At 47.0% G+C, this 25,546-nt stretch overlaps 1 protein-coding gene across 1 annotated transcript in view; it reads right to left on the bottom strand.

Annotated features, from left to right (window-relative positions):
* LOC140398054 (CMP-N-acetylneuraminate-beta-galactosamide-alpha-2,3-sialyltransferase 4-like) overlaps positions 1-25,546 on the bottom strand; it is a 125,755-nt gene that overhangs the window by 66,563 nt on the left and 33,646 nt on the right. Inside the window, exons 8-9 of the mRNA XM_072486266.1 lie at positions 23,627-23,722; positions 4,681-4,870 (exon numbers count right to left, since the gene is read on the bottom strand). Of these exons, the coding sequence (XP_072342367.1) occupies positions 4,681-4,870; positions 23,627-23,722 (286 nt within the window). The remainder of the gene's footprint in view (positions 1-4,680; positions 4,871-23,626; positions 23,723-25,546) is intronic.

Below are 25,546 nucleotides of genomic sequence, written 5' to 3'. Positions count from 1 at the left end.
ACATGGCTGAACAGTGTGCCTAAACTCTGAGCGTCAGCACTGTAGAAGCAGCTGCTAACAATCAAACGCTTATGAGCAGGACTTCACCTCTGAGGATCCTCTCGCGGCTAAAGGGATGAGTGGCGGGTAGTGAGCACGGTCTCCCTCATGTTCCCAGCAGAGGTCTGGAGTCCAGGGCTCCTGATTTTGCTGGGTATGAGTGCGCAGAGCAAGGTTTTCCAGTGCGACTGGCTTGCTGGATGACACTCTGAGAGAAGGAGGGATAGGTAAAGATGAGGGAGGCTTGGGAGATTTTGGTGTCCTGGGGTTGAAGGTCTAATTGATTGTTGATCTCTCTCCTTCTCCAATTCCTTCCAGACAAAGTGATGTTTGCTGGGGTCGATCCCGCGGAGGCTATCTTGCGTTGCTTGTGGCAGCCGAGCCAGGCAGACACTGCATATGGCAGCAATGCCAACACAGGCTGGCGACAGCATTATATATGCAAGGGGTCGCCTCACACCCTGAAGACCTGGCTCCCCAATATGCTGAGGAGGGACCCAGAAGGGGAGGAGAATGATGGCCCAAAGTGTCCAGGCATCGTTGGATGACCTGACGGACATCATTTGCCACGGAGGAATGCATCTCAGCAGGGAGACAGTGTGGCACCTGTGCCATGTCCTCGCAACCACGGAACCCCATGGAGGAGGAGGACACCCGCTCCCGGTGGCCGTGAAGGTCACTGCAGCCCTGAACATTTATGCCACAGGGTCTTTCAAGGGCATCTGTGTGTCATCTCCCAATCGTCAGCACACAGGGGCATCCGGGAGATGATGGATGCTCTGCATGCCCGGGCATCAGACTATATCATCTTCCAGCTGGATCTTGCGCACCAAGCTGCCCGGGCTGCAGGATTTGCTGCCATCACCAGGATGCTCTTGGCCCAGGGGGCAATCGATGGCACGCCTGTCGCCTACGAGAACCAGGGCATTAGTGTCTGCCTATATTAACAGGAAGGGGTTCCGTTCCTTGAATGTTCAGATTGTGTATAACAACCACCTCTGAATTATGCACATGTGTGCCCGCTACCCAGGGAGCGTGCATGACAGCTACATCCCCGGTGAGGAAGTGGAGACATCCTCATGGACCTGCGGACGAGGAATCAGGTAGGGGTACCGCCCAAATATCGTTGGGAAATACTACGGGTGGCACATTAGTAGGACATGTGGGAATTTGGAAAACTCAAGCAACAGCAACTGACATTCTTCCTGGCCAGGGCTGCACAAGGATGTCATGCAATTCTGTACATGGGCGGCAAGGTAGCATAGTGGTTAGCACTGTTGCTCCACAGCTCCAGGGTCCCAGGTTCGATTTCCGGCTTGGGTCACTGTCTGTGCAGAGTCAGCATCTTCTCCCCGTGTATCTGTGGGGTTTTTCCAGGTGCTCCGGTTTCCTCCCACAGTCCAAAGATGTGCCGGTTAGTGAATTGGCCATGCTAAATTGCCCTTAGTATTCAAAAAGGTTAGGTGAAGTTACTTGGTTATGGGGATCGGGTGCAGGTGTGGGCTTAAGTGGAGTGCTCTTTCCAAGGGCCGGTGCAGACTCAATGGGTCAAATGGCCTCCTTCTGCACTGTAAATTCTATGATTCTACGTCATATCTGTCAGGTAATAGGTAAATCACAACATGTGATTAGACCTAAACCTTTGATACACATAGCAGTGTTTGAAGACCAATTCAGTCAGCTATTGATGGATTGTATAGGACCATTGCCTAAAACAAAGGCAGGGCATCAGTACATTCTTATGTCATAGGTGTGACCAACCGAGTTCCGGAATTACAGCTAAGCAAGTTCCGGAAAAGTTAAGGCAGTTCTTCACAACCAATACCGTATCCTTAGAAGTACAATCTCACCAGGGTTCTAACTTTATGCCTAAAATTTTCCAGGGCATAATTCGTAGTTTTGGTGTCAAGCAAATAATGTCAACTGCCTTTCACCCATAAACTCACAAAGCTTTGGAAAGATATTATCAGGCTCTCAAAATCATGATTATGGCCTATTGCCATAAATGTTCAAGAGATTGGGACAAGGGATTGGATTTTTTACTATTTGCCACAGGGATTCTCCGAACAAATCTACTGGGTTTAGCCCATTTGAATTGGTTTTGGGCCATGAAGTAAGGGATCCATTAAAGTTGATGCAAGAGAAGTTTCTAAAACAAGAAGACAAATCTTCATATGTTGGATTACATGGTCCACATTTCAGGAAAGATTCACAGGAGCTTGTCTGGTAGCCCAGGAGCATTCAAGGGTTTCAGGAGCAAGAATGAAAGTGTGGGCAGACAAACATGCCAGGTCCAGAACATTTCAAACTGGAGTTGAGGCACTGATACTGTTGCCTTTGCAGGGTGAATCTCTGAAAGCAAAATTCAGCAGCTCCTACAAGGTAATTAGGAGGGCGATTAAGGTGAATCACCTGATAGATCCTCCAGACTGTAGGAACAAGGACCGATTTTGCCACCTTGATATGTTGGAGAAATAACATTGTAGGCAAGAAAATAGTAAGGAACCAGTGTGTCAGGTGGTAGGAGTAGTGAAAGTGGACAGAGATGGAAAGAGTGAGGTAGGGTAAGAGGTTGACAATTTGCAGAGTGATCCTCCTGTGGTACGACGAGCAAATGCGGTAATACTAGAAAAGTTAGATACTGAGTTTGCACACTTAGCAGAAGAGCGACGTAAAGATCTCATAAGGATACTGCAAAAGCATAAGAAGATTTGGAGGGAATCACCGGGGTGCTCTACATTAACCGAACATGGTGTAGATGTTCAAACAGCATCCATACCAACTGAACCTACAGATACTATCTCAGATAGAAGCAGAAATGCAATACATGTTGGAGGATCATTTAATTGAGCCACGTAAGAGAAACTGGAGTTCGCCGGTCGGTTAGTACCTCAGCCAGATGGGAGAACCTGGTCCTGTATAAACTACCCTCAGGTCAATGCAATCACCAAAATGGATACCCAGGTTGGAGGACTGAAATGATAGGATAGGCTGTGCCTCATGCCTTTCGTAAATTGATTTATTAAAGAGACATTGGCAGTTTCCTTTAAATACCAGGGCTAAAGAGATATCTGCCTCTGTGACTCCAAGGGGATTGTATCAGTGTAAAGTAATGTCATTCAGGTTTAAAGACATACCAGCTACATTTCAACGACCCATACATCAAGTAGTGCCTAGGGTGCCCAACGGTGTGGTCCATTTGGATGACGTGGTAGTTTACAATGCCACATGGAAGGAGCAGGCAGGACAATTGGAGGAGTTATTTTTTTGTTTTATAAATTTAGAGTACCCAATTCATTTTTTCCAATTAAGGGGCAATTTAGCATGACCAATCCACCTACACTGCAAATATTTGGGTTGTGGGGGCGAAACCCACACAAACATGAGGAGAACGTGCAAATTCCACATGAGACAGTGACCCAGTGCCGGGATCGAACCTGGGACCTCGCCGCCGTGAGGCAGCAGGGCTAACCCACTGCACCACCGTGCTGCCATGGAGGAATTATTTAAACAACTTCCGTTGGTCGATTTAGTCATCAATTTGACCAAACACAAGTTTGTCAAAGCAAATGTGACCTATCTGTTGTGGGACAGGGATGAGTGGTACCCACAAGAGCCAAGGTAAAGGTATTACTCGATTTCCCCTTTTCAAAAACAAAACGGGAGATAATGAAGTTCCTAGGGGTCTATGGAAAATGTGTATCCAACTTTAGTGCCATCGCGGTACCTTTCACTAATTTATTACAGAAACAAACAAAAATGGTATGATTCACAGATTGCCCAACAACTTTTGAGAAAATGAGGGCCATATTGGTAAGCGAACCAGTGTTGGTCACCTTGATTTTTCAAAACAATTTAAAGTGGCCATGGTTGCCAGTGAGTTGGGGTGGGAACAGTGTTACTACAGGATGATGAGTCAGGAATAGAGAGGCCGGTGGGATACTTTTCACAGAAACTAAGTATGTGCCAAAGAACGTGCTCCACCATTGAGAAGGATGCCTTAGCATTGCTATTTGCCTTTCAGCATTTTAAAGTTTATGTCCAGCATGATAATTAGCAAAGCCATAATCTCTTTACATTGGCAGGAAAATGTTAAACTCGGAACACGTGATTGTTCTTTTGGAGTTTATTGTTGCTGCCTTTCAACGTACTGCATATTCCCGGAAAGGACGATATTATCGCGGATCCATTATCATAAGTGGCAGAAGTAAGAATTGGGGGGAACCGTACGTAGTAGGAAAGGAAGGATGAATGGATGTGTGTTTTGTATTGTCCTTGCCGAAATGTTTCATATTCTAAGGGGGACGTATGTAAGAGTCCTTCCTGTTAGTTACTTTGTTCCAATTTCTTTATTTGATTTACCCTCCAAACTTCCTCTGGGTGTTACCTGGTCTCCAATAACCAATGCGACTGAGTCAGCATCTCATTGCATAAATGGGTGTACATTCACCCCACCATTTCATGATGCAGCAACTGAGGCACTTAAGAAGATCCAGTGAGAGTTTTAGAGCACCAATATTTGGATGCAACTCTTAACCACTTCATGAGCTCACAGAGCAGAAGCACCCCAGTGATTCCGAATGTCTCTGTCTCTGGATGTGGCCCGTGAGAATCATTACCGTTCCGATCCAGGATACCTACTTTTGTTTCATTGTACACGATCGCCTTTAACCAACGGACGTCAACTGTCTTAAATGGTACAAACACAAAGAGCGTGTCGAGATTGTTTTCAGCAATGGTATTTTCAGTTGCTGATTCCGGGTAAAATATCCTTAGAGTTGTTTTGTTGCCAACATCCTTTTCATAGCCTCTCACTGGGGCATTGTTTAACCTAGGAACAGAGAGAGCATTTTAATAGAAATTAAGATTACATTGGAATGCCTGTAACAGTGGAGTTCTGAAGAATAACATTCGCGATTTTCATTTCATTTCTTTTGCCTTATCGATAAAAACCGGAAGAGGTGTGCTTGACTGAACTCCACTATGTCCATCCTGTGAGGAATCATAGAATCAGAGAATCCCTCCAGTGCAGAGAGAAACCATTCAGCCCATCGAATCTGCACCGACCCTTCGAAAGACATCCTACCTCGACCCAGTTCGCTGTCCTATTCCTGCAACCCCACCCTAAGGGGCCATTTAGCATGGCCAATCCACCTAACCTGAACATCTTTGGATTGTGGGAGGAAGCCGGAGCACCCGGAGGAAACCCACGCAGACACAAGGAGAATGTGCAAACTCCACAAAGACAGTCACCCGAGGTCAGAATCGAACCCATGTCCCTGGCGCTGTGAGGCAGCAGTACTAACCACTGTGCCACCCACGGTATTCCTTAATGGGGTTCGAAGTTGTAAAACCACCCAAGTAAAGTCTAAACTAAATGAAATGAATGTCACCATAGCTCCAGAGGCTGCTCTCCCCTTTTGAGAGAGAGCTGACTGGAGGTGATTTAACCAGAGGATCACCACACCTCAGTAAGGAGCAAGGTTGAATAACTTCAGCCAGTATGGGAATTGAACTTACATTGTTGGCATTGCTCCACATCACAAACCAGCCGCCCAACTGACTGAGCTAATACTGCTGTTCCTAATGTACTAAATAGAAAGGTCAAGTAATAGTAGATATGATTGAGATCATTTAAAAAGGATTGGCCTATTGGACACAATTACTGGGATGTACTGGGGGAAGCAATGATGTGTGCTACTTTCTCTAGATTGGTAATCCAGAGACCCACGGTAATGCCAGGTTTCAATTGCTGAAATTTGAATTCAATAGAAATCTGGAATTAAAAGTCTAATGGTGACCATGGATCGAATTTTGATTGTCGTAAAAACCCACCAGGTTTACTAATGTCCTTTTGGGAAAGAAATCTGCCATCCACACCTGGTCTGGCCTACATGTGACACCAGACCCACAAAAATGTGGTTGACTCCTAACTGCCCTCTGAAATGGCCGAGCAAGTCACTCAGTTCAAGCGTAATTAGGGATGGGCAACAAAGACTGGCCCAGCCAGCGATGTCCACATCCCATGAATGAATAAACAAAACACCAGCACTGAAATTCATACACCACGCCGCTCACAAGGTGGGCGCAATGTCCTTTTGGACTGATAGCTTCATCCTATTATTGGAAAATACCATTCACATAGTCACTGCACAGTAGCAGCATGAAATGGCTTCCTTAACAGTGCTCAACCCAGCAACCTGTCTCCCTTCTCAGGAATATTAAAGCTCTGTAGAAGCCATTGGAGTTAGGCAAGGATGGAATCAGGAAGGAGAACTCACAGCCAGAGGTGGCGCTGTTGGAGGAGGATAGTGTGGTCAACCATCTCACAAAGACTGCCGAAAGATCGAGAAGGTGGAGGAGGAACAGTTCGCCACAGTTACGGTCACAAACGAAGCAATTTGTGACTTTGATAAGGACTCTTGCATTTTTCTGGCTGAGAAGGTGAAACTTGGTTGGAGGGATTTGAACACGGTGTTGGGATGAAAATGAAAATGGATTTGGGAAGTGACAACACAGTGATGAACTCAGAAGAGGAGAGGGAGATTGTCATGGTACGGTAGATTGCAAGGAGAGAGAGTTAAGGATAGTTTTTTTTTGAGAGGAGTGTGCTGACTGCAAATTCGAAGGAGAGGGGACAATAAATGAGAAAAGGAATTGCTAATATAAGACGGGGTGTGGTCAGCAGTTTGGTGGAAATAAGTTTAAGGGGCAGGAACGGAATCTTATGGGTAACATGGACTGGAATTCTCCAGCCGTTGGGATTTTCTTTTCCAGTTAGCAGTGCACTCTCACCCATAGGTTTCCCAGTGACGTGGGGTGGGTTCCATGTAAAATCCCTTTGATAAGTGGCGGGAGAAGAGAATCGTGCCGTCATCTAATGGTGCACTGCGGAGAAACATCCAACTGGGGGAACATAAAATCCAGCCCATGAGCTCAGGGAGGTCATATGGGGAGATAATAAGGGGAAGTTGAGAAGGATACAAACTCAGAGTGAGCACAGGGGGAAACCTTGTTTGACATGGTGGGCTGGGGGAAAAGGAAGAAAACAGCAGAGGCATCTGAACAGATGGTCTCAGTTTTAATAACACAAAGTCCATGAGGTTTTCCCACTTGTTATTCGAAGTATGGGGTGGAGGAGGGAGGAGAAAGGGGGTCAAGAAGATTGTTTGTACTGAGGATGATCCTGGAAGAGGAAGCAGTTTTGATAGATATTCATTTATTCGTTCATGGGATATGTAGCCATCTGGAATGGCCACTTCCAACTAGGTGCAGAGGAATTTGCAAAGACTGGTGGGTAAAATGGACAAGCCAAGAATCAGGCAGGCTCAGAGCCTGAAATGCATATTTGTCAGCAAAGGTCCAGACGGTATCGAAACTCTGTCCCATTAGCATGTTAACCAGGCCAATCAGCATTTTGATGGCCCATCTTCACCAAAACAAAGGACTGGTACTCAAGCAACCGGGAAAGTTCCAGATATTTCGGCGCCACTCCCTGTTCAAGGGAAATGCAAACAGTGACCATGTGGGACATGCCCAGCTATTCAGATCCCCACCCACTTATTGGTTAAGGAATCGAATGGAGTGATCAGGGATCACCCAATTAGTAAGGCCCAAATCGAAGGACCGCCCAAAAGAGCGCAAAACCCCCCCGAGTATAAGAAGAAGAGTTCGCCATATGTTCGCTCCCTTTTGGCCTTGGTTAAGTACAGGTTATCTTAGTCGATAGGTGTAGTTAACTAGTAGTGTTTATGTTGCATGACTAATTGTGTGTAAATAAAGTATCCTTAACCTTGAACTAACTAACTGGTGTTTGGCTCTTTGATCGATAGCCAGTTGAAACTTGTGGTGGTATCATTTGATACCTGGCGACTCTAAGCATTCGGACATAGACAGCATAGAAAGAAAGGCAAATTCACTCATTGCCCTAATTGGAACAGAGCCACAGAAAAGACCAAGTAGAAAAAGAATCGGCAACAGCTATTGGCAACTCCGCCGGGACTCGACCCAGAAGTGACCATGTCACTCCGAGAGACCCCACAAAAGCATTTGAATTAGAATCCAAATTGGCAAAGTAAAAGAAACCACAAGCGAAACCAGTATCGATCAAACCTCCAGGGGCACCAATATCCTGGGAGGGAGGTTTTCTAGTACTCTTCGGGAGGGTTTAAACTAATTTGGCAGGTGAATGGGAACCGGATTTGTAGTCCAGCAACTAAGGTAGCCGATATTCAGGGCGCCAAAGCGTGTAGTGAGGCAGTGGGGAAGGGAACACTGACAAAGGAGAGTACTTGCAGGCACGGAGATGGGTTGAAGTATGGATACTTCAACGCAAGAAGCATCAGGAATAAGGTGCGTGAACTTAAGGCATGGATCGGTACTTGGGACTACGATGTGGTGGCCATCACGGAAACTTGGATAGAAGAGGGGCCAAAATGGTTGTTGGAGGTCCCTGGTTATAGATGTTTCAATATGATTAGGGAGGGTGGTAAAAGAGGTGGGGGTGTGGCATTGTTAATTAGAGATAGTATAACAGCGGTAGAAAGGCAGTTCAAGAAGTATCTGCCTACTGAGGTAGTATGGGTTGAAGTCAGAAATAGGAAAGGAGCAGTCACCTTGTTAGGAGTTTTCTATAGGTCCCCCAATAGTAGCAGAGATGTGGAGGAACAGATTGAGAAACAGATTTTGGAAAGGTGCAGAAGTCACAGGGTAGTAGTCATGGGTGACTTCAACTTCCCAAACATTGAGTGGAAAGTCTTTAGATCAAATAGTTTGGATGGGGTGGTGTTTGTGCAGTGTGTCCAGGAAGCTTTTCTAACACAGTATGTAGATTGTCCGACCAGAGGGGAGGCAATATTGGATTTGGTACTTGGTAATGAGCCAGGGCAAGTGATAGATTTGTTAGTGGGGGAGCATTTTGGAGATAGTGACCACAATTCTGTGACTTTCACTTTAGTAATGGAGAGGGATAGGTGCGTGCAACAGGACAAGGTTTACAATTGGGGGAAGGGTAAATACGATGTTGTCAGACAAGAATTGAAATGCATAAGTTGGGAGCATAGGCTGTCAGGGAAGGACACAAGTGAAATGTGGAACTTGTTCAAGGAACAGGTCCAGGGTCCCAGGTTCGATTCCGGCTTGGGTCACTGTCTGTGCGGAGTCTGCACGTCCTCCCCGTGTCTGCGTGGGTTTCCTCCGGGTGCTCCGGTTTCCTCCCACAGTCCAAAGATGTGCGGGTTAGGTGAATTGGCCAATGATAAATTGCCCTTAATGTCCAAATTGTCCTTGGTGTTGGGTGGAAGTGTTGAGTTTGGGTAGGGTGCTCTTTCCAAGAGCCGGTGCAGACTCAAAGGGCCGAATGGCCTCCTTCTGCACTGTCAATTCAATGTTAATCTATGATTAATCTAGGACAAAGGTTCGGCACAACATCGTGGGCCGAAGGGCCTGTTCTGTGCTGTATTTTTTCTATGTTCTAAAGGGTTATAAGGTAAACTCGAAAGATTTTGTTGCGTGAAACTTTCGGGAGTTGCGTAAACCGGAAAATAGCTTAAGACGTACCCGTGTTTGCACCACCGCTTTATTCCCCCTTGTTCCAAATTTCCGGTAAGAGACAGAAGAGTATTTGTAGGGATGGCCCTGAAGGCAATGGAATGCCTTATGTATCCACAAGAGCCCGAGGTCGCAGCGACCAATAGATCAGAACAGTGTCCCGTATGGGAAGAAGAGATCAGGAAGTAGCTAAAGGGGAAAGGATGGCCCCTATGGTCTGAGTTTTGTGTTAATGAAGAGACAGGTCCTGGCAGTATAGGACAGACTTGGTGGGACAGCCTGACCGAGATCCATAAGAAGAGAGTGACTAAGGTTCGTAAGGCGACGGGAATCGTGTCCTCTCTGGCACAATTGCGAGGCACAGAGGAGGTCATGAGGACGCTCCACAAGCAGCTAGAGGAGAAGGAGAAAAGTAAAGAGGGAGATTTAAGTGAAAGCGATAAATTAAATGTACAGTTCCGGGAGCAGTTAGCAATGAAGGACAAGGAAATGGATGATGTCAAGAGGGCACATCAATCCAGTCTCGCCCACCTTAGCAGCTTCCAAATCCAATATGACAAGGCCTACCAGGACACACAACGTGCTGTACTGGTAAGAGAAGAGACAGAGAATCAGGTACAGCAGCTAAAGAAACAGTGCGAGGACCTAAAGGCAGCCCTCCGAGCACTCCACAGTTCCACCACGGAACAGAGACAGAGTTCGGTGGACTATGCCAAATGCAGGCCCCAATTTGCAAGGTTGCAATCCCTGCAATCAGTTCAAAATGGGTTCAGAGACACCTTTGGCCCACAGCTAGACGAGGAAGACAGCCCCGATTGGCAGGAACTAAGTGAAACGGCCCAACGGTACGTAAGCGAGACCGAGAATCAAAATAGAGCCCCCTAGGCCCCGAAAAGAAAGCACGCACACCACCAACTGCACAGGCAGCACCCACCCAATGAACCCCATTGCCACGCAGCGCAGGGTTACCACGGCAGGCCAACCCGATTTCGTGTACACCACCCCATTAACCATCACCCAGTTCAGAGATGCCCGCGAGAAGATAGATACTTTCCACCCCACATCGGACCCACATCACTTTTTCGAGTTAGTGAAACAACAAACCCTCATGTACAGTTTAGACGAGCCGGAGCAGGTCAAGCTTATAGTTATGTGCATGGACCCCCTCAGTTAGTTCAGCCCTTCCCGACCCACAAAATGTAGGATGAGGTAGCCTCCACGAAATGAAAACGGCCGTTTTAGACGCCATAGGATACAACAGAGGAGACCCGGTAGACGGACTCAACCGGTGCAGGCAGAAAAAGGGAGAGCATCCAACAGCGTTTGCTGGATGCCTTTGGATCCATTTCACTGCAGTATTCGGTGAGTTAGCCCGCGCCCATTTATCAGCAGACAATACAGCCAAATGGACCCGTACGTTAGTGCCCCATGCCACAGAGGCAGGACAGAAGGCATGCGCCAGTTATGGCCCCTCAGACCCAGCACACAATGAAGAGTGGGTTCTGAAACAATTGTCCAGAGCTTGGGAACAGTCCATTCAGAAAAGGACAGAGCATGAGAGAGTAGATGCCATAATGAATCCAGTAAGGGCACACCAAGACCCCACATGGGTAAATGAAGGCAGAGGTACAGCGCAACACCCCAAGACACAGGAATGTTATAGTTGCGGACACGAAGGCCATTACGCGCGAGAATGCAATGCCCCCCCGAAGCAGCAAAGGAATCAGCACCCAAACGCCCCCTCCCCCCCCCGCCCCCCCAGAAACAATACCAGACCCATTCACAGCTTTACCGCCCAACCAGATAATTCGGCCACGAGTGGCACTGATTGACGGTGTTCGGGTCCCCAACTTGGGTCTGCGATACCCTTTGGGATAAGTCCGTAAGACCGGTAATTGCAGGCACAGTCCGGGGACACCTTGTAGAGTTCCTTTGGGACACAGGAGGGTCCTGAACCATGTTAAACTCCTCCATCATGTTCCAGAAAGAGATATGGCCCACTACGGATACCATTACCCTTAGTGGCTTTACAGGTCACCTCCAGCAGGGACACATCACAGCCCCTGTGGACGTACAGCTCGGTAATATTAGGACAAAACATTTGGTTGTTTTAGCAGACTTGCCCCAGGCAGCAGAACACATCCTAGGCATCGATTTGATGAGCGCACACAAACTTTCATTCGACCCAGTCACCCGATAGATCTGGAAAATGGCTAGCGCAGCGCGAGCCCCCGCCACACTCACAGTAGGAGATTATGCCCATAGAATCAGCTCAGTAGGAGAGTACTGGTTTGATCCACAAACCATTACCACAGACAAAGCGGTTAGAGAGGTCTTGAAAAGACACAAGACAGCATTTGCCCAGCACAAGCACGACTGCGGTAAAATCCCAGGTGTTGTAAACATTACAGGTCCTGATCCCAAGCCTCAGAAGCAGTACGGCTTCCCCCAGCAAGCCGAGGGAGAGATAGCCAAGCTAATTCAAAGTTTATTGAATCAAGGCATGATTCGACCCGTTACATCGACAAATAATGCCCCGATTTGGCCAGTAAGAAAACCTGATAGATCATGGCGACTGACCATCGACTACAGAGAATTGAACAAAGTGACTCCCCAGCAGCCCCCACCATTGCCACGAGTCCCGAGACCATGTTGAGACAGGGACTCCAGTCGAAATGTTTTTCCGTATTAGACATCAGTAATGGCTTTTCGTCCATACCACTGGACAAAGCATGCCAGTATAAATTTGCGTTTACCTTCCAGGGACAGCAGTACACATGGACGTGCCTTCCACAAGGCTTCCACAACTCCCCCTCCATTTTTCACAGACAATTGGCAAACGGGTTATCTAAATTTTCCCGCCCTGAATGCCTTGTTCAGTATGTGGACGAGTTGCTCCTACAGACTGACACCAAGGAAGAGCACATCTCGCTTCTTTCTGAATTATTCGAACTGCTCACAATAATTGGATGCAAAATTAACCCCAAGAAAGTCCAAATCTTTCAGGAAAAAGTCACATATCTAGGCATGGTCATCAAGCATGGGAAGTTATTGTAAATTTGCCCTTGCCCCAAAACGTTACAGCACTCCGGTCATTTTTAGGACTGGTTGGATATTGTCGGAACCATATCGACGGATTCGCCACAAAAGTAGCCCCACTTTCCGAGCTACTGAAGAAACAGGCACCATGGAAATGGCTTCCACAGCACATGGATGCTGTGGATGCATTGAAATGCACCCTGAGCACAGCCCCCACTTTGCAAGCCCCAGATCCCTACTCCCCATACGCGATAGAGGTGGCGACCACCGACCGAACCCTTTCGGCCGTACTCCTGCAGGAAAGGCACAATCGTCTAGGACCCATAGCCTATGCCTCACGAGTCCTAGATCCAGTGGAACAAGGGTTTTCAGCCTGCGAGAGGCACCTATCAGCAGTTTTCTGGGCGGTCCAGTACTTCTCGTACATAACCGGACTCAACCCAGTAACCATTTTGACCGAGCACACCCCAACACAGCTTTTATTGGACGGCAGACTAAAAGACGGCACAGTAAGCCAAATTTGAGCAGCGCGATGGACCCGACTCCTATAGGGGCGCGACATCACTGTAAAACGGACAGAAACGCACACGTTTCTGGCCAATAATTTGCATTCTGCAGGGACCACACATGAGTGCGAGATCATAGCCCCAAAGCACACCACGGGACCCTTGGTTCCCAAGTCGGTACCAAGAAAGACAGGTATCGGGCCCCAGCCCACAGACAAAGCACTGAGAATTTATGTTGGTGGCTCCTCCACAGTCCTTGAGGGAAAAAGGATAGCAGGCTGTGGCATTTATGTAGAGGACGCACAGCGACGCGCTTTAGAAGAGATAGCTTTAAAATTGCCTTGACAGTTAGGGTCGTAGGCAGCCGAGTTAGCGGCCATTGCTTACATTGTCCAGCACCCCGATTCATTCCCGACCCCTGTGGGAATCGAGAGGATTTATTTCCACAGACGGAAAACCTCTACCCTCAGCCCCACTGCTCAAACATATCCTTCAGACAGCTAAAGGCAGAAAATACGGCATCGTCAAAGTAAGAAGCCACCATCGTTCCTCCCCGCCCAGTAATGTGAAAGCTGACACCCTAGCGAAGGCAGGCTCACGACATGGCCACTTTTGGCAACCCCCCGAGAGTGCCTCGGTATACGCAGTTCAGGTCTCACAGACCAACATCCAAGACCTAGCCCAGGCACAGAAAGAAGACGAAGCGTTAAAAGACATTTTAAAAGGGAATTTACCAGCTCCCTAAGAAAAATTTAGAAATTCTTTGACGGTCCATGAGGGAATTGTTTTAAAAGATGGAATTTATGTAGTCCCCACCCAGGACAGGAATGAGATAGTTTGTAAGTTCCATGACGGACATGGACACCAAGGGATTGAATCCACCCTTGCCCACCTCAGACCCCTTTGCTGGTGGCCCGATTTGAAAACCAACGTGTCCCATTACATCGAAAACTGTTTAATTTGCACTCAAAACAACCCCGATAGGTATGCGAGAAAAGCCCAGCTATGACACAACCTCCCTGTAAATGGCCCGTGGACAAACCTTCAATTAGATTATATTGGTCCCCTTCCCCCCCATCAGAAATGGATACAAGTATGTGTTAGTGGTGATAGACACATTTAGGAAATGGGTCGAAGTGTTCCACTCGAGAACAAACACAGCCAAGGCCACCGCAAAGATCTTAACAGAACAGATTTTTATAAGATGGGGATTCCCCCGTAGTATTGAGTCGGACCAAGGTTCCCACTTTATGGGAAGGGTTATGAAAAATGTAATGACGATATTTGGAATTAAACAAAAGTTCCACATTGCCTCTCACCCGCAGTCCAGAGGCATTCTGGAGCGCATGAATCGGACACTAAAGGCCACCCTTAGGAAAATGGTGCAGCAGCACAATACAACATGGGACACAGTGCTCCCATTCACACTGATGTTTATTAGGAACACAGTGTCGAGCTCAACAGGATATACCCCCCCATAACCTCATGACCGGACGATCAATGAAGGGTACCGAATACTTATGCGGACTTGATTTGGCCAGCCCTGCAGTCACCGCCCTGACCCATAACGGTGCAGACTCGATGGGCCGAATGGCCACCTTCTGCACTGTAAATTCTATGAAAAGCAGTCCAGCACATGGTAGAGAATATTAAAGCAGCACAGCTCGCTGCAGCTGTTTGACTAGGCGCTAAACAAAAGCAGAGTAAGGCCTGCTTTGATAAAACAGTACACCCGACTGAGTATACAGTCGGAAAGCAAGTAATTATCACCTTATGCAACCCTAGCTCATTCCTCTCCCCGAGATTTGCAGGACCCAATTCAATCTCAAAATAAGTCCCTCGGTTTATAAAATCACGTTTCCAAACGGTAAATCAGGATGGTTCCATGTAAACCAGTTTAAGGTCTATGGAACGCAGTGCAGCCACTCGCACCACCTCTCATTGGCGATGGCAGACAATGAGGACCCGCCCACTGACAACCCGAGTTCCCCCCCCCCCCCAGCAACAGCAGCACGCCCACGGACACGACCTTGACCATGCCCCCAGAATCAAATTTCACCCTGACGCTTGATTTGGCTGCTAGCGACAGCAACAGCGACAGCACTACTGAAGCCCCTGAGAGACCCGAACAGAGATCCCACAAAACAGGCCCCAGTCACTACAGGCCCAAACACCCCAACCACGATACGCTCAGCCTCTTTGAAACGATTTATTTGCCCACACCGGAACCTGACCCGCCACCCAACGATAGGGACACCCCCCTTGCAACCTCCCTACGGACCATGAAGCACTGGCATTGCGACAATTCCTGTCGTTTGTCGAGAAATTACGAAATGGACCCCACATCGGCACACGCCACGTTAGCACGCAAAATCCAGGAAAGAGTTGGGCACCCGGGAGATGGTGACAACTCCCACCATGGTAACCCCTTTGCAAATCTTTTCGAAATGGAATCTTGAGGTGTCCAGATGATGAGAGTCAGGGACCGATGGAGATTTACGGTGTCCTGTACCCTGATGGAGCCTGCCCGCTTTTTCTTTCTTTAATTTGTTATTTGTAAATGCTGAATGTTTGTTCTTCGTGCGACTATTTGTGTCGATCGCACTGAATTTCTTGAAACAGTTTATTCTTTTGGCCTCACACCAAAATTCTTGATGCAGCCATAATTACTCGTCTGACGCTACATGGCAGCTAGTGAAACAGGTTTGTCTGAAGCCCATATAATTACAAATTCTTACCGCTCTTCGAAGGTCACTCAGGGAGTGGAGTAACGGCACTGATCCCCACCCTGCCTGGGGACCCCCAATACATCTGGTCAGCCAAGATTGGGTAGTGGAGCAATGGCACTGATCACCGCCCTACCCGGGAATCCCACCCATTCTTGCCCTGCCACGGATCATATGCATCACCCCATTCGGATGCTTCTTTTCAAAACTCTTTTTCTGTTCTTTTCTAGTCCTGTGGTTTAAAGAATGCTCTTTGCCACTACTTTTGCCCTTCCCGGCAACTCTTTGGTTGCTATTCTCCCACATACTATTTACATGTAAGAAACACTTGGTTGGAAAAACAAGTTTGCAGAGGACGGAGAAATTGTCCGCCCACTCAGCTCATCGACCACAGGCTGCGAGCGTGCTCGCGCTGTGACACATAATTTTTTGGGATGTCTTGTCTCCACAAATGGTTGTTTAAAAAAAAAATGAGGGAGTCACATATGGTGACGATTATAATGGGAAAATTGACGTTATGGAGACACAGTCAGACATACGAGATGTTAAACAACACGATTATAACAGATACTATGCTTGGTCCCCCAGGAAGATAGGAAGATACTCGACGGCGAAGGAAAGCCGAATAAGATGAAGACGACCCCGATGATCGGCATCATGATCGTCGCTGGAACAGCCCAGTTGCACGCGTTACCTACCTCTACCCCCCTCACCACACAGACCCTGAACACGACCACCCAACACAACACCCTCAGCCCAGACACTACACCGCACACACACCCAGCCACCGATACCCCCACGTGGTGTGAGAACCTCGTCAAGTGGTATTCACTGTCCTACACAGTGGAAGCCTTACTAGTGATAACCATATTGTACCGTGTCATTCAGACAATTAGATTGCGGAAATGGAGACGGAGAGCCTCCCGCCCTCCAGTATACACATTTAGAGCCCCCTTCCTCGGACTCCAGAAAACACTACACTCTTTCTGAACCTCTCTCTTCAATAAATTCCGCGGTTGTTGTTTTGTTAATAAAGTTTATTTTCTGTGTATGCATGTCAGTGATAGGAAGAAATGTGATGCTGCTATTGGATAATTTCTGTATTGTAAGATAAGTACTTTGATTGTTAAATAGCAGCATGAGTGCAGTCTAGTTAGAGACAGTTAGAGATTCCCCTTTTCGGAATGTTAAATGGCACCCTAGGAATTTTTAGACATGAGTTGTTTAGGGAAATTAGGTAAATGTGTTTGGACCCATAGGACAGAGTAGAGTAGAACCTGTCCTTGGTACCTGGCATTCCAAGAGAACAAAGAATATCCAGTATTGTGATTCTTCACGCTTCGCGTTGAGGATCAAGAGGACGGGGTGTAGCCATCTGGGATGGCCACTTCCAACGAGGTGCAGAGGAATTTGCAAAGACTGGCGGGTAAAATGGACAAGCCAAGAATCAGGCAGGCTCAGAGCCTGAAATGCATATTTGTCATCAAAAGTCCAGACGGTATCGAAACTCCGTCCCATCAGCATGTTAATCAGGCTGATCAGCATTTTGATGGCCCATCTTCCCCAAAACAAAGAACTGGTACTCCAGCAACCGGGACAGTCCCAGACATTTTGGTGCCACTCCTGTTCAAGGGAAACGCAAACAACGGGGTCAGTGACCACTTGGGACATGCCCAGCCATCCAGATCCCCGCCCACTTATTGGTTAAGGAATCAAACGGTGTGATCAGGGTTCACCCAATTAGTAAGGCCCAAATCGAGGGACCGCCCAAAAGAGCGCAAAAAACCCCTGAGTATAAGAAGAAGAGTTCGCCATATGTTCGCTCCCTTTTGGCCTTGGTACCCCGGTCACGGTCATCGCCAAGTGCAGCAACACCAGAAGCGAGTCCAAGTTCAACGCCCGCCACCAGGCGGATGAGCCCAGCTGAGCAGCAGTTACTCCTTCAAGCCCGAGAGATCCAGAATTGAACAGCGGCCACTGTTTTCTCAACTAAGCCGGGTGCCCAAAGTTAACTCCAGGTTGTCTTAGCTGATAGGTGGAGTTAACTAGTAGTGTTTATGTTGCATGACTAATTGTGTGTAAATAAAGTACCCTTGACCTTGAACTAACTAACTGGTGTTTGGCTTTTTGATCGATAGCCGGTTGAAACTTGTGGTGGGATCATTCGATACCTGGCGACTCGAAGCATTCGGACATAGACAGCATAGAAAGAAAGGCAAATTCACTGATTGCCCAAATTGGAACAGAGCCACAGAAAAGACCAAGTAGAAAAAGAATCGGCAACAGATATGGGCGTCGATGGCTGGGCAAAGCATTTATTGCCATTCCAGAGGTCATTTAAGAGTCAACCACACTGGTTGTGGATCTGGAGTCACATGTAGGGCAGACCATGTAAGGACGGCAGATTTCCTTCCCTAAAGGGCATTAATGAACCGATGGGTGTGTTTACAACAAGGGCTTCATCATCATCTTTAGACTTTTCATTCCACGTTTTGTTATTGAATTTAAATTTCACCATCTGCCCTGGCAGGATTCGAACCCGGATCTCCAGAGCCTGGCTCTGGATTACTCGTCCAGAAACAATACAACTACTCCTTTGCCGCCTCAAGGCAGCAAGACCTGGCAGAACCTCCAGCCAGAGAAGGTAGTGAAGGGCTAAACTGCCTGCTATCAATGTTTATGTCAAAACCATTGGGATTAAGGGATGGGGATAAGCACAACACCAAGGGAATAACCAGCGCGGGAGAGAGTAAGAGTGGAGACGAGAATGTGATTGAGAAAATGGTATCTGCATAATGTAATGGCGAATGGAGGGCCAAAAAGTTGAAAATTTGAAAGAACCATCATGAGTGATTTTTGGGAGAGTTTCCTTCAGGGCAGACACAGGAGGAAAAGGGATTGGAAGGGAGGAAAGGAATGTGAGTGGAGAGTAGTAAAACAAGGAAGTTGTGCAGCCACCTGCAAAGCTAGTGAACAAAATACTCTTCATTAAAAGTCCTTGTTTTCTGTGATTCAGGAACCTGACACATTTACATTCAGATTGTCTTCTCTTGCTGCTCAGCTCTTTCAGTCACACAGTGAGATTGATATGGTGTTGCTTTGTACCGATCAGCCAGTGCCCATCTGGACAATTCCCACTCCCACTTAAACAGAAGGCCATTTGTGCCAGGAAGTAGAGTATTCAGCATTTGTTTATGTGAACTTAGAAATCAGACTCAGAGATACTTACATAGGAGACATAAAGAATACTGAGATACAGGGGAAGATTTTGAGCACAGTCAATAAGCTGACAGGAAAGGGAACCTACGATGAGGTCACATTCATGGAAATGGCAGTAAGAGATACGTGCTGATTGCAGTGGACTTCTCTCCCATTAAGCTAAACAAATTGTTTGTTCTCTTATCAAATAACCTCACAGTGTACAGGTGTCCTGTTAATGTTTAAATGTGTTCCTCGGACAATATTCGGTTTGCTTAAGCTTGACGTCAATAGTCAAATAAGAGATCAGGCGCCAGCTGAACATGATCATGATCCCGTCTGGGGAGAGAACACCAGAAGTGATCATCTCCCTGGACGTAGAAAAGGCCTTCGACAGAATCGAGTGGAAGCACCTCATAGAGGCACTGAAGCGGTTTGGGTCAGGGTTCATCTCCTGGGTGGAACTACTGTACAGCGTTCCGATGGCGAGCATACGGACAAACAGCACCAACGCCGGGTACTTCCAGCTGCACAGAGACACGAGGCAGGGATGCTCACTGTTCTTGCCACTGTTTGCTCTGGCAATTGAGCCAATGGCGATCGCACTCAAAGCAGCGAAGGGGTGGAGATGTATCCAAAAGGGTGTCAGAGAGCATAGAGTTTCACTCTATGCAGATGACCTGCTCCTCTACATCTCGAACCCCCTGGCCAGCATGGAAGGAATAATGAAACTCCTGAAGGAGTTTGGAGCCTTCTCAGGTTACACACTTAACCTGAGTAAGAGCAAAAGTGTCCCTGTGAACCCGCAGGGGGGAGGTGCAGAACTGGGGGGACTGCCGTCCAAACTGGCCCAGGCCAAATTCCACAACCTGGGGATCCAAGTAGCCCATGACTGGTCATGGATCCACAAGTGGAACCTGACGAGTCTGGTGGAAAAAGTTAAAAAGGACCTGCAGAGGTGGGGCTCACACACACTCAGGGAGAGTGCAGACAATAAAAATGAACATGCTGCCCAGGTGCCTCTTCCTGTTCAGATCCCCCCGATCTACACCACCTTTTTCAAATGATAAGTTAATCGTGGCGTTTGTTTGGGAGGGAAGAACTGGAGGATTAGAAAGAAGGTCCTGCAAAGGAGGAAACAGGTGGGAGGCCTAGTTCTCCTGAACCTCCAACTCTACCACTGGGCAGCCACCACAGAAAGAGTACCGGAATGGATCTAGGAACCGGGAGCAGTGTGGGTGAGGACGGAGGAATGTTCCTGTGCAGCGACATCCCTTTGAGTGCGAGCCAAAATCCCATTCCCATCCCCCGGCCAGATACTCAAAAAGCCCAGTGGTAGTAGCCACGCTCCGAACGTGGAATCAAATGAGGCAGCACTTCAACTAACAGAAATGTCCACCATGGCCCCCATCTGGTTCACTCAAGAAGTGGAGACAGGACGAGGGGGCACTGACGGTTATGGACATATACACGGATGGTAGAGTATCGACCCTGGGGGATCTCATGGAGAAGTTTCCGCTCCCGAGATGGAACAACCTGAGGTGCATACAGGTCAAAATCTTCCTCTGCAAGGAAATGACGATGTACCTCAGATACCGGGACAGTCACTACTAGAAACACTATTGAGTGTGGACGACCTCGGGGAGGGGAACTTTCGTACATGTATGGATGACACAAAGAAGGAGTGGGAGGAAGAACTAGGCAGGGTGTTAGGGAGAGGACTTTGGATCGAAGCACTACACAGGGCAAACTTCACCTTCACATGCGCAATGCTGAGCCTCACGCAACTAAAGATGGTGCACAGGGCACACCTAATGAGAACACGAATGAGCGGGTTCTTCCCGGAGATGGAGGACAAATGCGAATGCCAGGGAGGCCCGGCCAACCGCACTCTCATTTCTCTGGTCGTGCCTCAGACTTGTTGGGTACTGGACATCCTTCTTTGAGGCCTTGTCAAGGTTGTGGGAGTGAGGGTGGAGCCCTGCCCACTAGTAGCAGTCTTCGAGAGCTCTTCACTGGGAGAGAGGCTGACGCCCTAGCCTTTGCCTCCCTGATCGCCCGCCAGAGATTTCTGCTCAGTAGGCGATTAGTAGCACCACCCAAGGCTGCAGACTGGTTGTCCGACCTGGCGGAATTTCTCAGGCTGGAGAAAATAAAGTTCACCATCTGTGGGACGGAAGAAGGCGTTCAAAAGACGTGAAAGCCATTCACCATCTTGTTTCAAGACCTGTTCATAGCTAGCAACCAAAAAAGTAAACTTGGGGTCGTGGGGGGGGGGGGGGGGGGGAGGGGACATAGAGCAAGTCACGGAACAAGGAAGAGAGAGAAAGCAGGGGTAGGGCTCAGGAGGGGGACGGGGGGACCAAAATCACCCAGGAAGAACATGGGGGACAGGCAGAAGGGAGGAAAACTGCAAGAGACTGGTTTGCTGGCAAATTAATACCTGAACTACACTGTAGATAAACAATTGTAAATATGTGTTTTGGGCAAGTCTGGTAATGTAAAGGTTGCAAGAGAAGTATTTTCATTTCGAGAGGGCTATTGTTACAGTCATCAGTTGGAACTTCTTCTTTTGTTGATACATGAGTTGGTTTTGCTCAGCCCCGTGAATTTGGAATATAAAATGTAAAAAACTCAATAAAAATATTTTCAAAAAAATAGTAAATTAAGAGAAGCAAAACTAAGTGACAATGAGTCAGGATACAAGAGGCATGAGACATAGAGTCTAATGCTCGTCAGAAGGTCATAGAATCAGGGTGGCATGGTGGCGCAGTAGTTGGCACTGCTGCCTTACGGCACCGAGGACCCTAGCTTGATCCCGGCATCGGGTACTATCCATGTGAGTTTGGAAATTCAGCCCGTGTCTACGTGGATCTCACCCCCACAACCCAAAAGATGTGTGGGGTAAGTGGATTGGCCATGCTAAATTGCCCCTTAATTAGAAAAAAATAAGTGGATACTCTAAATTTTTTTTTTTTAAAAGGTCATAGAATCCCGACAGTGCAGAAGAACCATTTGGCCCATCGAGTCTGGACCGACCTTCCAAAAAAACACTCTACCTAAGCCCACTCTTCCCCACACATCCCTGTAACACTGCACATTGATCATGGCCAATCCACCTAACCTGCACATAGTTGGACTGTGGGAGGAAGCTGCAGCACCTGGAAGAAACCCACACAGACACAAGGAAAATGGACAAACTCTGTTGTGTTAAGCACGTTGAGATAACACGGGCTGCAACTGGATGCAGCTATTACTCAAGTAGACTCCAGACCTTGAGTTTAGTTCAACTTGATTTAGTGAACCTGTCACACAGTTAGCACAGTTCTATGTGAGTCCGACACTCTGCTAACCTAGCTGTGATTTCTCTATCTAGACTGAACCAGACTAGCTCTTCTCCACGTGCTGTATGCATTACGTGATTATGTACACTGGACTCACTCTGTAGATACCTCAAGTGGAAAGAGGCGGAGTGTGAGTGCCTCGTGCCTTTTAAAGTGGGAAACCACCTCCCAAGTGTTCTGCCTGCTGAATGGTTATGTCCTGTTCCCTGTGCTCATTAGCTGCCTGTCTGTATCTCATTAAGTGCCTGTCACCATACCATGACAATCTCCACACAGTCACCAAAGACTGGAATCGAACCATGGTCCCCGGCGCTGTGAGGCAGCAGTCCTAACCACATGCCACCGTGCTGTCATAATTACAAGCCACCAATGTGATAAAGAGAGGTATAATTGGATTGTTGGACATTCACGTAACTGGTGAAGATTAGAGAGATACTCTATTTTATGTAGATCATTTGCTTGAAAGGGAAATCTCACAAAGGGAGAACATGATAAACCTCCTATAGCTCAAATTCCTCATAAACTCCAAACTGAAATTCCAAAATAAAATGAAAATTAAAAAGAAACTGAATATTTGTCAACATCACAGAAACCATTAGTAGAGCATGGTGAGTCAGAATCATTGATAAAAACCAATTAATCAATGTCACAGTCCCAATCATTGAGGGAGTGGCAGTCAAAGCCAAATTTCAGGGTTCCCAAAATCAAAGATGTTCCATTGAACTATGGAAATGGAAGGAGATAGCCAGACAGAAAGAGAAAGTCAGGTCGACAATGGAACGTATATATCATGGCACAAGACAAAAGCTATTCTTTTCATTATTTCTAATCAAATTATGATAGTTTTTGTTAAAGGCATACTGGTGTTAAACAAAAACAATTATCAGCAAATGATAAAGTTACTCTGGAGAGACTCATATATATTTTAGTTGCAATTTCAGTGACAACCAATTTGGAGCCCAATTTATTCAGCTTGTTTTATCAACTGTGGCCCAGCTGGTAACAACTTTGCCACTGAGTCAGAACGTTGTAGGATCAAGTCCCACTCCAGACTGGGCATAAAAATTAAGGTTAGTATGACAGTGCAGAACTGAGGGAGTGCTGCATTGTGGGAGTTCCTCCTTCACTATTTCACTGAATGATGATCTAGCAGTAAGAGTACAATGTCTGAGACTCGGTTGACACCAAAATTATATCGTTCAATCAGCAGCTGCACATCACTCACCGAATAACAACATCGTATTCATTGATTGTTTGCCCGATGGAACTGTTCCTCAGGGTGTTCCCGTTGCCAATAATAACACATCGTTTACAGTTCAACCTGACAAGATAAACATTTTCATTAAAGCAGGATTAGTAAATATCGTGACTGAACATTGCAAAGCGCCACTCATGAGAAAGCCCGTTAAACTGGCAAATTAGCGCCTTGGAGCATGCTATGTTCAACAGCGTTTGACAGGTAAAAAGATAATTATTATAATCACTTATTGTCACAAGTAGGACTCAATGAAGTTACTGTGAAAAGCCCCGAGTCGCCACATTCCGGCACCTGTTCGGGCAGGCCGGTACGGGAATTGAACCCGCGCTGCTGCCTTGTTCTGCACTACAAGCCAGCTGTTTAGCCCACTGTGCTAAACCAGTCCATAATTGTACAGGAATTGGGTTAGATTCCAACAGAGCATGCCAACTATTTTAATCTAATTCTCTCTGTGGTTGCACCTGGTATATCAGTGTATATTCTCCAAGTCAATCCAAATTCCCTAATGTACAAGAGGCTAGTCCTTAGCCACTAGCCTCTTGTGACTAAATGGGAATTCAGGGATGGCTAATTAAGTTTTTAAATACTAAATTAAAATGAGTAACAGATACCATCATTGGTCATGTGATCTCAATGTGTATACTCACCCGCTTGCCGACTTCAAACTTTCTGTGTTGAGGTATAAAGCAAATTGTGCAAATGCTTTCTGATTTTGTGCGTGATTTACCTCCTTTGTACTGGTTAGCTGCCACAACAGTGTGCAACACAACAATACCTACAACAACAACCTATTACCTATTTATATTGTGTCTTCAGCATAATGAAACATTAGAAGGCACTTCACAGAGGCATTAAAAAAACAATGAGCCACATGAGGACACATTAGATCATATGACCAGAAGCTTGGCCAGAGAGGTTTTTAATGCATGCCTTCAGGAGGAAATAAGTAAAAGAGATGCGAGGGATTGGAAGGGAATTCCAGAGCTTAGGGTCTGAGCAGCAAAAAGAACACCCACCAATAGTGAAGAAATGATAGACGTGATCTAATCAAATTGGAACGGAGTCTTGTGACGAGCGTGTTTAGCCGGGTGTTTCCCAGTGCTCGGAACAGAGCCAGTGTAGATCAGTGAAGAAGGGGGCAATTGGAGAGAGAATGGAACTTGCTGTGAGTTAAGACATGGGTAGCAGAGCTTTGGATAAGCTCAGGTTTTTGGAGGGTAGAATGTGAGAGATCAGCCAGGAGTGCGTTGGAATAGTCCAGTCTATGGACAATGGAGGCATAATGAAGGGCTTCAGGAGGAGATAAGACTGAGATGGGGTGGTCAGCCAATGTAATGGAGATGGAAATAAGTCATCTTAGTCATGGCAGGAATATGAGTTTGGAAGCTCAACTCTGGATCAAGTGAGACACCAAGGATGTGAGCACTGGTTTAATCTCAGATCTCTCCCTCTTTCAGGCCACAGAAAGGGTTAGAGTCGTTACGAATTGGAATTTAGAGTGGGGATCGAAAGCAATGGCTTTAGTTTTCCCAATAGGGGCAAGATACTGGCATGGATAGAGGACTGGCTGACTGGTAGAAGGCAGAGAATGATGATAAAGGGGTCCTTTTCAGGATGGCAGCTGGTGACGAGTGGTGTTCCACAGCAGTCAGTATTGGGACCACAACTATTCACAATCTGAATTAACGATCTGGAAGAAGGGACTCCAATCCTAGAGTGTAATACTGAAGGAGCACCACATTGTCAGAGGGGAATATGGAGGGTGAATTGGATTAATGGAGAGTCATTCATTAGGGAGTGCTGTATTGTCGGAGAGTAAGCTCTTCAGAAACACTACACTGTAGGAGGGGCAGTACCAAGGCAATGCTGCGTTATCAGAGGGGTAGT

Source organism: Scyliorhinus torazame, chromosome 21, assembly GCF_047496885.1.
Source record: "Scyliorhinus torazame isolate Kashiwa2021f chromosome 21, sScyTor2.1, whole genome shotgun sequence".
Lineage (NCBI taxonomy): Eukaryota > Metazoa > Chordata > Chondrichthyes > Carcharhiniformes > Scyliorhinidae > Scyliorhinus > Scyliorhinus torazame.
The sequence above is the reverse complement of the archived record's forward strand: the minus strand, read 5'-3'. Positions and strand labels throughout refer to the sequence as shown.